Source organism: Nomascus leucogenys, chromosome 10, assembly GCF_006542625.1.
Source record: "Nomascus leucogenys isolate Asia chromosome 10, Asia_NLE_v1, whole genome shotgun sequence".
Classification (NCBI taxonomy): Eukaryota; Metazoa; Chordata; class Mammalia; order Primates; family Hylobatidae; genus Nomascus; species Nomascus leucogenys.
The window spans coordinates 59,360,268-59,374,316 of record NC_044390.1 but is presented as its reverse complement, the minus strand read 5'-3'; the positions used below and the strand labels follow the sequence as shown (position 1 = coordinate 59,374,316).

Genomic DNA, 14,049 nt, shown 5'->3' with positions numbered 1-14,049 from the left:
TCCGTCCGCCTCGGCCTCCCAAAGTGCTGGGATTACAGGTGTGAGCCACCGCACCTGGCCTTCCTTTTCAATTTTTAAAATGTTTGCTTCATATATTTTGGGCCTCTGTTATTTAGTGCAATTATATTTATAACTGTTATATATTCTGTATGATTTGAGCCTTTTATAGTGCTCTTCTTTGTGTCTTTTAACAGTTTTTGACTTAGTCTATTTTGTGTGACAATTGTATAGCCACTCCTGCTCTCTTTATGTTACTATTTGCATGGAATATCTTTTTCTTTCATTCTCTTTCAACTGACTTGGGTATTGAGATCTACAATGGATGTGCTGTAGACAGGGTACAATTTGATCATATTTTAAAAATTCATTCTCTCTGCCTCTGTCTTTTGTTTGGCAAGTTTATTCCATTTAATTACCGATAACGAAGGCATTATGTCTGCCATCGTACTATTTGTGTTCTGTATGACTAATAGCTTTGTTTTTCTTTTTTTTTTTTGAGAAGGAGTCTTGCTCTGTCGCCCAGGTTGGAGTGCAGTGGCGCAATCTCGGCTCACTGCAAGCTCCGCCTCTCAGGTTCACGCCATTCTCCTGCCTCAGCCTCTCTGAGTAGCTGGGACTACAGGCGCCCGCCACCACGCCCGGCTAATTTTTTGTATTTTTAGTAGAGATGGGGTTTCACCGTGGTCTCGATCTCCTGACCTCGTGATCCGCCCGCCTCGGCCTCCCAAAGTGCCGGGATTACAAGCGTGAGCCACCGCGCCCGGCATAGCTTTGTTTTTCATAAAAATACAAGGAATTCCTTATGTTTTCAAAATCAATGTCTAGTTTCTTGGCTTTTGATTGGAAACTTTTATTAACACTTAAAGTCTTAAAGGAGGGAGCATAGCCACACTCTGCAGAGGGGACAAGAGGGCAAGTTGAACTCCCAGAGCTGAATCCTTACGTGTCTTGCCTCATCACCATGACTTGGTAATGAGGCAGAGACACTCTGGGGACCCATTTCTTTTTCTTATCTTTTTTCTTTTTTGAGACAGAGTTTTGCTGTTTTGCCCAGGCTGGAGTGAAGTGGCACGATCTCGGCTCACTACAACCTCCGTCCGCTCCCCCACCTGCCGGGTTCAAGCGATTCTCCTGCCTCAGCCCCCTGAGTAGCTGGGATTACAGGCGCCCACCACCATGCCTGGCTAATTTTTGTATTTTTAGTAGAGACGGGGTTTCACCATATTGGCCAGGTTGGTCTTGAACTCCTGACCTCAGGTGATCCATCCGCATTGGCCTCCCAAAGTGCTGGGATTACAGGTGTGAACCAGCGCGCCCGGCCTCTGGGGACCCATTTCAACAGTCTGGCACCCATGGTTGGGAATATGTTTAACCTCTAAATTGGGGCTTTCCTGCTGAACTGCATCTGAAAGACTGCTTCTCTGAGCTAGCTCATGTTTTTGCTTTTCCTCTCTATTGATTCCTTTATAGAATATTGCTGCCACATAAGTCCAGCTTTTCCGTGAATTTAACGGTTTTATGCTGTTGTCGATGTGTTTTTATTTTTTTGAAAATAAGCAGATTGAGAGATCAGATGGGAGAAAGGCTTGATTATGTCTCCAGCAGCCTCATGCCAAATTCCTGATCCCTGGAGGACAGTCAGAGCCCCCCTTCCTGCTCCAAGGCCAGGAGATGGCGCCACTGGACAGTGAGTCTGGGATTCCTAGCACACACTTGTGATTGCTGGTCCAGGAGAAAGAAGCAGGAAGGGTCACTGAGTACAATCAATCAGGAAATTCTGCTTAAGTGCAAATTTCTGCCCAGGAGGGGTCGGGTCACTGCACTGGGAGGAAGCCCACCTGCCAAGGGCTGTGTCTGGAACTTGTTCATCTGGCTCCATTCAGCACAGTGAGAGCGCCTCTTCTGTTACTCAGTCTCCAGGGGGCGCGACCTGGAGCCGTATCCAATCAGGGCCATGGGGTGGGGTCGTGAGAACTGTGGATCAGGCGCGCTGCAGGGAGGTGGGTGCGCGGCATCTTCACCCCTCTAAACGCGGCTCCTACTCTGTAGCTGACAGACACCCACAGACGTGTCTGTAGCATCCTCTGTCACATTGGGACCCGTACTGGCAGCAGGAGCTGTAGAGAGGACTGGAACACCTGGAAGCCAGGAATTGGTGCGTGTTTGGGGCCGAGGGTCCCGAGACTAGGATGGGACTGGTTGGAACCGGCAGGAATAGGCTGTGGCGGGACCCGGGCCTCTTCGTGGGTGACTCCGGTTTCTGGGACCCAAGTCCCCCTGGCATACCTCGGCCCTGGTTCCTCTCAGGCCACAGGGTGGGGCTGCGACGGCAGCCGGGACCCCGAGCCGTCCGGTCCGGTCCCTGCGCAACGACTGCGGCCCCAGCCCCAGCGTCCTCTCTGAGCAGCTCTGTATCCACTGCCCTGTGTCTCCCCAGATTGGGCAAGGGCCATGGGAGGGTCATGGCGCGGGGGGGTGGGGGGATCTTGCCTGAGTATGGGGTTCGTGTGGGAGGAGCGGTAGGCTGTGGGGTCCCCAGTTCCCCCTTTCTCACCAAGGACTTTGGATTTTATCTGAGTTTCCCACATATATGTGATACAGAGTCTCAAATCCGCGACTGTGGTCCCTAGGCTAGCTTCTAAGGCTGGCAGCAAATTTGGGATTTCCTGATCCTCTCCGAATTTCATAACACAGATTTCCTTTACTTAGTTCACGTCTTCTTCCTCCGGGCTGTTTCAGACACAGGCAGTATTTTGATTGTCATCTTTTTAGAGGACAGTATATGGCTCTTTTAAAAATATTTTTGTGTTTGTGAACGTTTCAGAGAAAAACCACCTGACACTCTGCTGTAAACAATCTTTGTGTCTCTTTTTATCTGCCCTAGGCACAGACACCTTCTGAGAATGTCTTGGGTTGAGATTCCCCTTTGGAAACTTTACAGTGATGTGACCTCAGCCCACCCTCTACCTTTTCCTGATCCTGGGTTTCACGACTACCTGGGGCTGGCCCAAGATGCCTACAGCTGCCAGTCTCTTGGGGAAGTCTAGTGAATATCAGCCCCTAGGTCACTCCTACCAAAGAGCCTGAGGTGTGGGGGTGAGGCCTCCCCAGGGAGCAGCTGGATGCCCTGGGGTGGGACCAGTCTCCTATATCATTATTGTAAAAAACTAATCCTTTGGGACACGGCTTTTCTTTTCCAACCCGTTTCCATTCCTTGGGGACACATGGCTAGTCAGCCAATCAAATTCTGGTATGGAGGAGACCAAACAGAAATCATTTCTGTCCTGTAATCCTAGCAGCTTGGGAGGCCGAGGTGGGCGGATCACCTGAGGTCAGGAGTTCGAGACCAACCTGGCTAACATAGTGAAACCCCGTCTCTACTAAAAATCCAAAAATTAGCTGGGCGTGGTGGTGCACCCTCGTAATCTCAGCTACTCGTGAGGCTGAGGCAGGAGAATTGCTAGAACCCGGGGGGTGGAGGTTGCAGTGAGCCAAGATTGCGCCACTGCCCTCCAGCCTGGGTGACAGGGCAAGACTCCGTCTCAAAAAAAAAAAAAAAAAAAAAAAATGATTTCTGTCCTCTGGATTCTCTCAGTCTAGTGAAAGGAGAAAACCACCCCCAATGAGGTGTTGCAAATAACTGAAAAGCACAGTTGAGTGTCTTCTGGGAGGGTGGTCACTGAGCACTTCAGGGAGCAGCTTGGAGGTGGGGGGATGTCCCAAGTGACAGGACGATGTGACCTGACACTTGAGTCAGACGCTTGAGTGTTCCAGGTCGGCACTGCCCCTCCCTGGGTTTATCACCTTGAAAAAATTGGTTTACTCATTTCAGCTTCAGTTTTTTTTTTTTTTTTTTTTTTTTTTTTTTTGAGACGGAGTTTCACTGTTGTTGCCTAGGCTAGAGTGCAATGACGTGATCTCGGCTCACCGCAACCTCTGCCTCCCAGGTTCAAGCAATTCTCCTGCCTCAGTCTCCCAGGTAGCTGGGATTACAGGCATGCGCCACCATGTTTAGTATGTTTAGTAGAGATGGGGTTTTACCATGTTGGTCAGGCTGGTCTCGAACTCCCGACCTCAGGTGATCTCCCAAAGTGCTGGGATTACAGGCGTGAGCCACCGTGCCTGGCCATCAGCTTCAGTTTTTTAATAACTGTAAAATGCACTATATCATTAGAGATTGATGGATAAGATAAAGTATTTCAAAACATGCCAGAAGAGGGTAGGCTTTAGGGAAAAAAAAGTCTAGTCTTGCATTCCGTTATAAAAATTCTTGTTTTTCTTCCCAGAGCCTGTGTAGTAAGTTTCTCAGCTCCTTTTCCTATTGGGTGATTTCAAATGGAATTCTAGGCCTTAGCATGAAAATACTACCAGGGAAAAGAAATAGGGAAAAAACCTCTCTTCCATTTTGGTTACAGAAAAAATGAGTTGTTTTCAGAAGAAAGTGTGGTGGATTATACTGATGAATTACAAAGATGTTCCATAACCTCAGTTCTTCTCCTTTGTAGGTTGAAGAATTTGTGACCGGCCGGGCGCGGTGGCTCACGTTTGTAATCCCAGCACTTTGGGAGGCCGAGGCGGGTGGATCACGAGGTTAGGAGATCGAGACCATCCTGGCTAACACAGTGAAACCCCGTCTCTACTAAAAATACAAAAAATTAGCCGGGCATGGTGGTGGGCGCCTGTAGTCCCAGCTACTCGGAGAGGCTGAGGCAGGAGAATGGCATGAACCCGGGAGGCGGAGCTTGCAGTGAGCCGAGATCGCGCCACTGCACTCCAGCCTGGGTGACAGAGTGAGACTCTGTCTCAAAAAAAAAAAAAGAATTTGTGACCGTGGATAAGTTTGTTTCCTGTTATGTGAACTTGGCAGATTAATGCTAAATCCTGTGGGACAGCATTTAGCAACACCTAAAAAAGTACTCATGATTTTTTGTGTACTAAATGATTATGGAAATAGTACTTCTGTGTGGAAAGAGCACACTCAAAGGGCTTTTTCTATTCTTTCAATAACAACAATCAACACAGAAGGCTTTTGTGACCAAAAGTGTGGGTTTTCTCCCTACCAAAAGGCAAGTGGTGTATCCTGCGGTGGACAGCAACTGGGTCTCTTCCAATTCAGTTTTGACATTCTCTACCCTGGAGATAGTTTCAGAGCCCATAGGTTGATGGCTCAGTCCCCACATCCCTCCCTCCCTGCCTGCCACTCCCTACCATTCAGATATCAGTGGTAAGTCTGGGCCAATTATAACCCACAGGTTTCAAGTTGGAGTTCCTGTGCAGTCTTTGGGTTTAACTTGCTATTGTGGCTCACAGAACTCATGGAAACACTTACTGATCTTCACAGTCTTCTTTCATTTCTTTTTTTGTAGAGATGGAGTCTCACTATGTTGCCCAGGCTGAACTCTTGGCCTCAAGTGATCTTCCCATCTTGGTCTCCCAAAGTGCTGGGATTACAGGAGTGAGCCACCATACCTGACTCTCAGGTTTCTTTTTTCCTTTTTTTTGAGATGGAGGCTTGCTCTGTCACCCAGGCTGGAGTGCAGTGGCGCGATCTCGGCTCACTGCAGGCTCCGCCCCCTAGGGTTCACGCCATTCTCCTGCCTCAGCCTCCCGCGTAGCTGGGACTACAGGTGCCCGCCACCTTGCCCGGCTAATTTTTTGTATTTTTAGTGGAGATGGGGTTTCACTGTGTTAGCCAGGATGGTCTCGATCTCCTGACCTCATGATCCGCCTGCCTCGGCCTCCCAAAGTGCTGGGATTACAGGCGTGAGCCACCGCGCCCGGCCTCTTTTTTTTTTTTTTTTTTGAGACAAGAGTCTTGTGCTCTGTGGCCCATGCTGGAGTGCAGTGGTACAATCTCAGCTTGCTGTAACCTCCACTGCCCGGGTTCAAGTGATCCTCCTGCCTCAGCCTCCTGAGTAGCTGGGATTATAGGTGCATGCCACCACGCCTGGCTAATTTTTGTATTTTTAGTAGAGACAGGGTTTCACCATGTTGACCAGGCTGGTCACGAGCTCCTGACCTCAAGTGATCCACCCGCCTTGGCCCCCCAAAGTGCTGGGATTACAGGCGTGGGCCACTGCATCTGGCCAAGGATATTTTAAAGGATACAAATAAACATCCAGGTGAAGAGATACATAGGGTGAGGTCTAGAATGGTCTTGAGCACAGGAGCTTCTGTCTCTGGGGTTGGGGTGTGCCACCCTCCCAGCTGATGGATAAATTCTTGTTTACCTTCCCATAAGCCTGCATGTGTTGAGCTGTCTGGGAGCTTTCTGAATCCTGTACTCTTGGACCTTTTCTTGAGACCTTATTGGATAGGCATGATTCGTAACTATGTAGAAATTGGCTGGACAAAAAAGGTAGAATCTAATACTGATAGACTGAATGGGAAAATCCACCAAGCCCTGTCTGTTCAGATTCTTTTTGGCTTCTCTAGGTAGCATTCCTTCCTCCAGGGTATGAGACAGGACCCTTTCTGAAATGAGTGTCTGATGACCCACAATCAAAAGCTGGGAAGATTAGATTCCTTCCTTGGGCAGGTGAAGGATAGCAGGAGAAGGTCAGTGAGAGAGATTCTGTCTTCTGAGTCCTGCCTCTGAAGCCTAAAGTGCCACAGCAGTATAACAGGGGCTGTGAGAGTTATGAGCCAGGAAAAATACAAAAATTAGCCAGGTGTGGTGGTGCATGCCTGTAAACCCAGCTACCCGGGAGGCTGAGGCAGGAGAAGTGCTGGAACCAAGGAGGCGGAGGCTGCAGTGAGTCGAGATCGTGCCACTGCACTCCAGCCTGGGTGACAGAGCGTGACTTGGTCGCAATTAAAAAAAAAACAAGTTCCACATATCCCTAGGGCAGAAGCACACTGCAGCCAAGCTCTTTGCTAAGGAAAAACAAAAGTGACCTCTGCTTCAGTTCCCAATAAATACTTCTAAGTATTGTCCTTTCCATCTGAGACCTCCTCAGCCTGAACTTTATTGTCTATATCACTATCAGCATTTTGGTCACAACCATTGAGCAAGCCTCTACAAAGTCTCAAACTCCCTCATCTTCCTGTTGTCTTCTGAGCCCTCCACACTCTTCCAACCTCTGCCTGTTAAGAAGTTCCAAAACCAACTCCACATTTTCAGATATCTTGATAGCAATGCCCCACTTCTCAGTACCAATTTTCTTGTATTACTCCATTCTTGCAGCGTGATAAATAAATACCTGAGACTGGGTAATTTATAAAGAAAAGAGGTTGAATTGGCCCATTAATTCTGCAGACTGTACAGGAAGCATGGTACTGGAAGGATGGCATCTGCTCAGCTTCTAGGGAGGCCTCAGGAAACTGATAATCATGGTGGAAGGCAAAGGGGGAGCAGCAGTTCACGTGGCCAGAGAGAGCAGGGCAAGGTGCCACAGACTTTTAAATGACTGGTTCTCACAAGAACTTACTATCACAAGAACAGCACCACAAGGATAGTACTAAACCATTCATGAAGGACCACCATCCAATCACCTCCCACAAGGCCCCACTTCCAATATTGGGCCGAAATGAGATTTGGGTGGAGATTCAAATCCAAACCATGTCCTTTTGCTTTTTTCTGTTTTCTGTTTGCAGGGTAGATTTTTCTCCATCCCTTTACTTCAAGCCTAAGGGTGTCATTGCATGTGAGATGGGTCTTTTGAAGACAGCATACCATTGGATCTTGCTTTTTTATCCAAGTTGCCACTGTGCCTTTTATTTTTTTATTTATTTTTTTGAGACGGAGTCTCGCTCTGTCGCCCAGGCTGGAGTGCAGTGGCGCAATCTCGGCTCACTGCAAGCTCTGCCTCCCAGGTTCACGCCATTCTCCTGCCTCAGCCTCTCCAAGTAGCTGGGACTACAGGCGCCCGCCACCACACCCGGCTAATTTTTTTTTGTATTTTTAGTAGAGACGGGGTTTCACCATGGTCTTGATCTCCTGACCTTGTGATCCACTTGCCTCGGCCTCCCAAAGTGCTGGGATTACAAGCGTGAGCCACTGCGCCCGGCCTCCACTGTGCCTTTTGATTGGGACATTTAGCCTGCTTACCTTCAAGGTTAGTATTTATATGTGTAGATTTGATCCTATCATGTTATTAGCTGGTTATTATGCAGACTTGTTTGTGTGGTTGTTTTATAGTGTCACTGGTCTGTGTACTTAAGTGTGCTTTTGTGGTGGTTGGTAATGGTCTTTTCTTTCCATATTTAGCACTCCCTTCAGGACATCTTGTACAGATGTTTTTATTGTAATCACACAGGATGGGCTATGTCCCCCAAATAACATGTGGTGATGAAACATATGAAATGTTATCTGCCAGGGTCACTCATTACAGACTCTGTGCCCAGAGTATTTTTCCATGGCTCTGTTTTCTGTTAGTTGTAATAGAATACCTGAAATTTGGCTGGGCGTGGTGGCTCATGCCTGTAATCCCAACACTTTGGTAAGCTGAGGCAGGTGGATCATTTGAGGCCAGGAGTTTGTGACCAGCCCAGCCAACATGGTGAAACCCCATTTCTACTGAAATACAAAAACAAAGCCGGGCATGGTGGTGCATGCCTGTAATCCCAGCTACTTGGGAGGCTGAAGCATGAGAATTACTTGAACTGGGAGGTCGAGGCTGCAGTGAGCCAAGATTGCCCCACTGCATTCCAGCCTGTGCAACAGAGCAAGACTGTTTCCAAAAAAAAAAAAACCAAAAAACCTGAATTTGGGTTAATATATAAAAAATACTTATTTTGTACAATTCTCAAAATTTGGAAATCCAAGGGCAAATGGGGTCTATCTGGTGAAAGCTTCTTGCTCTTTACTATCTGAGGCAGTGGAGATCACTAGGCAGGGGGCGCTGATTGTGCTAACTCTGGTCGCTTTCTCTTCTTACAAGGCCACAAGTCTTATTTGTAGGATAACCCATTCATTCATTACCTCTTCAATTCATCAGTGGATTAATCCATTCATGAGGCAGAGCCCCCATGCCTCTTGAAGGGCCCTGCTTTCAGTACTGACACATTAGGGATCAAATTTCGTTAGGAGTTTTGGAAGGGGAAATTATTCACACCTAGCAAGGGCTGATTAGGTACACTGCTTCTGCTGAGAATACCACACTCTGAGGGAAAATGGGAATTAGGCAAATACCATATTGTTTGCATAAGTAGTTAAGACACACACAACCCCATTTATTAGTTATGTTGGTGCAGATCTTCCCAAATCTAGCCCCTAGATAGCATCAAAGTCCAACTTTCTAAATAAACATGTGTAAGAATATGCAGTCTCAGAACTGCTAATGTTGTCTCTTATAGACAGTATGTTTGGGACTTTCTCATGAGAGGTAATACTGACCCACTCACTATACAGAGAGACACTAGAGGTGATCCAGGCAGCATATCTCAGTCTCTGAAATCACCAGTGAGAGGTATGTCCCTATTGGCTGTCACTTTACTGAATATATTCAATCCTAGCATCAGAATTGCTGTGATGGAGAAAGTGAGTGTAGACAGAAGAGGCTGACCAAGTCATTGAATAAATTTTTGGAGTCTACAGCATTGTGTGAACTTCTGAAGTGAGTATAGATTCCTAGTGCTTTCGGTCTGAACCTTCCTCCTCTGCTGTGTGGGATGTTTCAGGACTCAGTGACCTTTGAGGATGTGGCTGTGAACTTCTCTCAGGAGGAGTGGGCTTTGCTGGATCCTTCCCAGAAGAATCTCTACAGGGATGTGATGCAGGAAACCTTCAAGAACCTGATGTCTGTAGGTGAGGGTAACATCATTTCTTCACTTAGTCAATTATAGAACAAGTGTTTCTTGGTCTTCTACATTACTCAATGATTTGGAACATGGTAGGGAATACAGTAGACCCTCGAACAAGGTGGGGGTTAGAGACTCTGATCGTCCACACTGTCTTCCAGATGCCTGTGAATTTAGAGTCCCTAAAAAGTTAACTACCAATAGACTACTATTGTCCAGAGCTTTATTGATAACAGAAAATCAATTAACACATTTCGTATGTTTGGTATATATCTATATACATATATATGGCCAGGTGTGGGGGCTCACACCTCTAATTCCAGTACTTTGGGAGGCTGAGGTGGGAGGATTGCTTGAGCTCAGGATTTTGAGACTGGCTGTAGCAATGAAGTGATACCCTGTCTGTATAAAAAATAAAAAAAGTAGCCATTGATGGTGGCACACCTGTGTTCCTAGCTATTCAGAAGGTTGAGGCAGTAGGTTCGCTTGAATCAGTGAGGTTGAGTTTGCAGTGAACCATGATTGCACCACTACACTTTAGCCTGGGCAACAGAGTGAATCCCTGTCTCACTCTGTGTGTGGCTGGGCATGGTGGCTTTCGCCTGTAATCCCATCACTTTAGAAGGCTGAGGCAGGTGCATCACTTGAGGTCAGGAGTTTGAGACCAGCCTGGCCAACATGGTGAAACCCCATGTCTACTAAAAATACAAAAATTGGGCTGGGTGCAGTGGCTCACGCTTGTAATCCCAGCACTTTGGGAGGCCGAGGCAGGCGGATCACGAGGTCAGGAGATCGAGACCACGGTGAAACCCCGTCTCTACTAAAAATACAAAAAATTAGCTGGGCGTGGTGGCGGGCGCCTGTAGTCCCAGCTACTCAGAGAGGCTGAGGCAGGAGAATGGCGTGAACCCGGGAGGTGGAGCTTGCAGTGAGCCGAGATTGCACCACTGCACTCCAGCCTGGGTGACAGAGCAAGACTCCGTCTCAAAAAAAAAAAAAAAAAAAAAAAAAAATAGCTGGGTGTGGTGGCATGCACCTGTAATCCCAGCTACTTGGTAGGGTGAGGGAGGAGAATCACTTGAACCTGGGAGGCAGAGGTTGCAGTGAGCCAAGACCACGCCACTGTACTCTAACCTGGACAACAGAGAGAGACTCCATTTCAAAAAAAAAAAAAAAAAAAAGTGTGTATGTGTATATATGTTTAAGACAGGGTCACTTGCTAGGTCTACAGGTGAGTGCTACCATCCCCAGCTAATTTTTATATATATTTTTTGTAAGGTGGAGGGTCGTGAACTCCTGGCCTCAAGCATTCTTCGTCCCTAGCATCCCAAAGTGCAGGGATTACAGGCATGAGCCACCATGCCAAGCCTGTTTGGTATATTATGTACTGTATTCTTATAATAAAGTAAGCTTTTCTTTTGAAAAGGTTATCAAAAAATTTAGAAGAGAAGATATGTTGACTTTAGTAAGTGAAAGTGGATTATCAAGGTGTTCTTCCTTGGTTGTCTTCACATTGAATAATCTGAGCAAAAAAGGAGGGCTTGGTCTTGCTCTTTTAGGGATGGCAAGAGCTGATAAAAATGTGCATGTAAGTGGACTGTGCAGTTCAAACCCATGTTGGTCAAGGTTCAACTGAACTTTGGTGAATAAATCAGCCATGGCCACAGTGTCCCATGAACATAGAATCCAATAATTTTTCTATAATTTTGTAGTAACTTATGACTTTTATGGGTCTGCATTTTAGGAATAAAATGTGAAGACCAGATCATTGAAGATCAGTACAATAATTCTAGAAGAAATCTAAGGTAATTTGCACTTATAACCTAGAGCTATGTCCCTTAAGATATTGTTAGAGTGACAACAAATGTTAAAAGCAAACAAAGAAAATGAAGCACCCCAGCTTCAAATTCATTCATTCTTAGAAAAATTTTTCCAGGCTGGGCATGGTGGCTCACACCTGTAATCCCAGCATTTTGGGAAGTCAAGGGAGGCAGATTGCTTGAGCCCATTTCAAGACCAGCCTGGGCAACATGGTGAAACTCCATCTGTACAAAAATATAAAAGTTAGCCAGGCATGATGGCATGCACCTGAGGTCCCAGCTACTAGGGAGGTTAAGGTGGGAGGATGGCTCGAACCCAGGAGGTCAAGGCTGTGATGAATCGTGAACATGCCACTGCACTTCAGCCTGGGTGACAGAGTGAGACCATGTCTCCAAAAAAAAATAATAATTTTCTGAAAAAAATATATTTAAGACATACATATCTAGTGTTTTCAAAATAGTTGCCTTGGAGCCAGTGTTAAGAAATCATGAACATCGGCCGGGCACGGTGGCTCACGCTTGTAATCCCAGCACTTTGGGAGGCCGAGGCGGGCAGATCACGAGGTCAGGAGATCGAGACCACGGTGAAACCCCGTCTCTACTAAAAATACAAAAAATTAGTCGGGCATGGTGGCGGGCACCTGTAGTCCCAGCTACTTGGAGAGGCTGAGGCAGGAGAATGGTGTGAACCCGGGAGGCGGTTGCAGTGAGCCGAGATTGTGCCACTGCACTCCAGCCTGGGTGACAGAGCAAGACTCCGTCTCAAAAAAAAAAACCATGAACATCAATGTTTTGATAATATGTTTTGATAAAATGCAGCCCTTTTGCAGAGTATTCAGTCCATTGATGTTTACACAGTTTAGACAGGCCAGAAAACCTACACTTTCCATCATAATGTAAAATATGTAAATCAAATACCTGCTAATGAATATAAAATCATTTATAAACCAACCCTTGGCATTGTGCTTCTTATTTCTCACAGAAGTCATATGGTAGAGACAGTCTGAAGGTAAGGAAGATGGTCAATGTGAAGAAATCTTCAGCCTTATTCCAAATGGTATAGTGAAGAGGGCTTTTACTGGAGTCAAATCGTATGAAAGCAGTGTGTGGAGAAGGCAATATGGATCATTCATCTCTTAACTGCTACATCAGAGCTGACACTGGACACAAATCAGATGAGTGTCAGGAACATAGAAGCCACATAGGCAATGTGTGAAAACATTCAGCTATTGCCACTCCTTTCAAACACATGAAAGGCCTCACACTGGAAAGAAACTCCATGTAAGAAATGTGGAAAAACCTTCATTTCTGTTCAAACCTTTTGAAGACACATGGTAATGCACAGTGAAGATGAACCTTATAAATGTAAGTTTTGTGGGAAGGCCTTTGATAATCTACATTTATATCTTACACATGAAAGAACTCACACTGGAGAGAAACCTTATGAATGTAAACAATGTGGTAAATCCTTCGGTTATGCTGCTACCCTTCGAGAGCACAAAAGAACTCACACTGGAGAGAAACCCTGTGAATGTAATAAATGTGGGAAAGCCTTCAGTTGTTCCAGTTCCATTCGAAAACATGCAAGAATTCACACCGGAGAGAAACCCTATATATGTAAACAATGTGGCAAAGCCTTTAGATATTCCAGTTCTGTTCAGAATCATGAAAACACTCACACTGGTGAAAAACCCTATGAATGTAAGCAATGTGGGAAAGCCTTTAGTTATTCCAGTTATTTTCGAATACATGAAAGAATTCACACTGGAGAGCAGGTGTATAAATGTAAGCAATGTGGAAAAACATTCACTTATCCCAGTGCCTTTCATAAACATAAAAGTACCCACACTTCACAGAAACTTTATGAATGTAAGGAATATGGGAAAGCATTTGTTTTAGTTCCTTTCATAGTCATGAAGGGATTCACACTGGAGAGAAACCCTATGAATGCAGAACATGTGGAAAAACCTTCAGTAGTTCTAAGTACTTAAAAATACATGGAAGAACTCACACTGGAGAGAAGTCCTATGCATGTAAAGAATGAGGGAAAGTATTCAAGGACTCACATCAAAGTTGTCTGAATGTAAAAAATGTAATAAAGCCTTCCATTCGCCCAGTACCGTTAGAAACCATGAAAGAACTCACACTTAAGAAAAACACAGTGATGTTAGGAATATGGGGAACCTTTCCTTTCTCTTCCAGTCTTTTGAAGGCACAGGGTATGACACACTGGTGACCTTATAACTGTAGGGAGTGTGGAAAAGTATTAGTCCTTGTGTGTTTTAGATACATGAAAGGATTTACTCTAGAAGGAAACTATGAATGTAAAGAATGTGGTAAAGCCTGTGTAGTTTCAGTTTCTCTTGAATAAAGTCATTTCCTGGTATTCTCAGGGGATTGATTCCAGCACCCCTTGAGAATATATAATTTTGCGCGGTGGCTCACGCTTGTAATCCCAGCACTTTGGGAGGCCGAGGCGGGCGGATCA

At 45.9% G+C, this 14,049-nt stretch overlaps 1 protein-coding gene across 1 annotated transcript; it reads left to right on the top strand.

Moving 5' to 3' along the window:
* The first annotated feature begins 8,022 nt into the window (after positions 1 to 8,022).
* LOC101179316 (putative zinc finger protein 833) lies at positions 8,023 to 13,616 on the top strand. The gene is made up of 4 exons (XM_030820765.1): positions 8,023 to 8,057; positions 9,622 to 9,748; positions 11,486 to 11,546; positions 12,544 to 13,616. The coding sequence occupies exon 4, from the start codon at positions 12,893 to 12,895 to the stop codon at positions 13,550 to 13,552; it is 660 nt and encodes a 219-aa protein (XP_030676625.1). The 5' UTR covers positions 8,023 to 8,057; positions 9,622 to 9,748; positions 11,486 to 11,546; positions 12,544 to 12,892; the 3' UTR covers positions 13,553 to 13,616.
* The last annotated feature ends 433 nt before the right edge of the window (positions 13,617 to 14,049 follow it).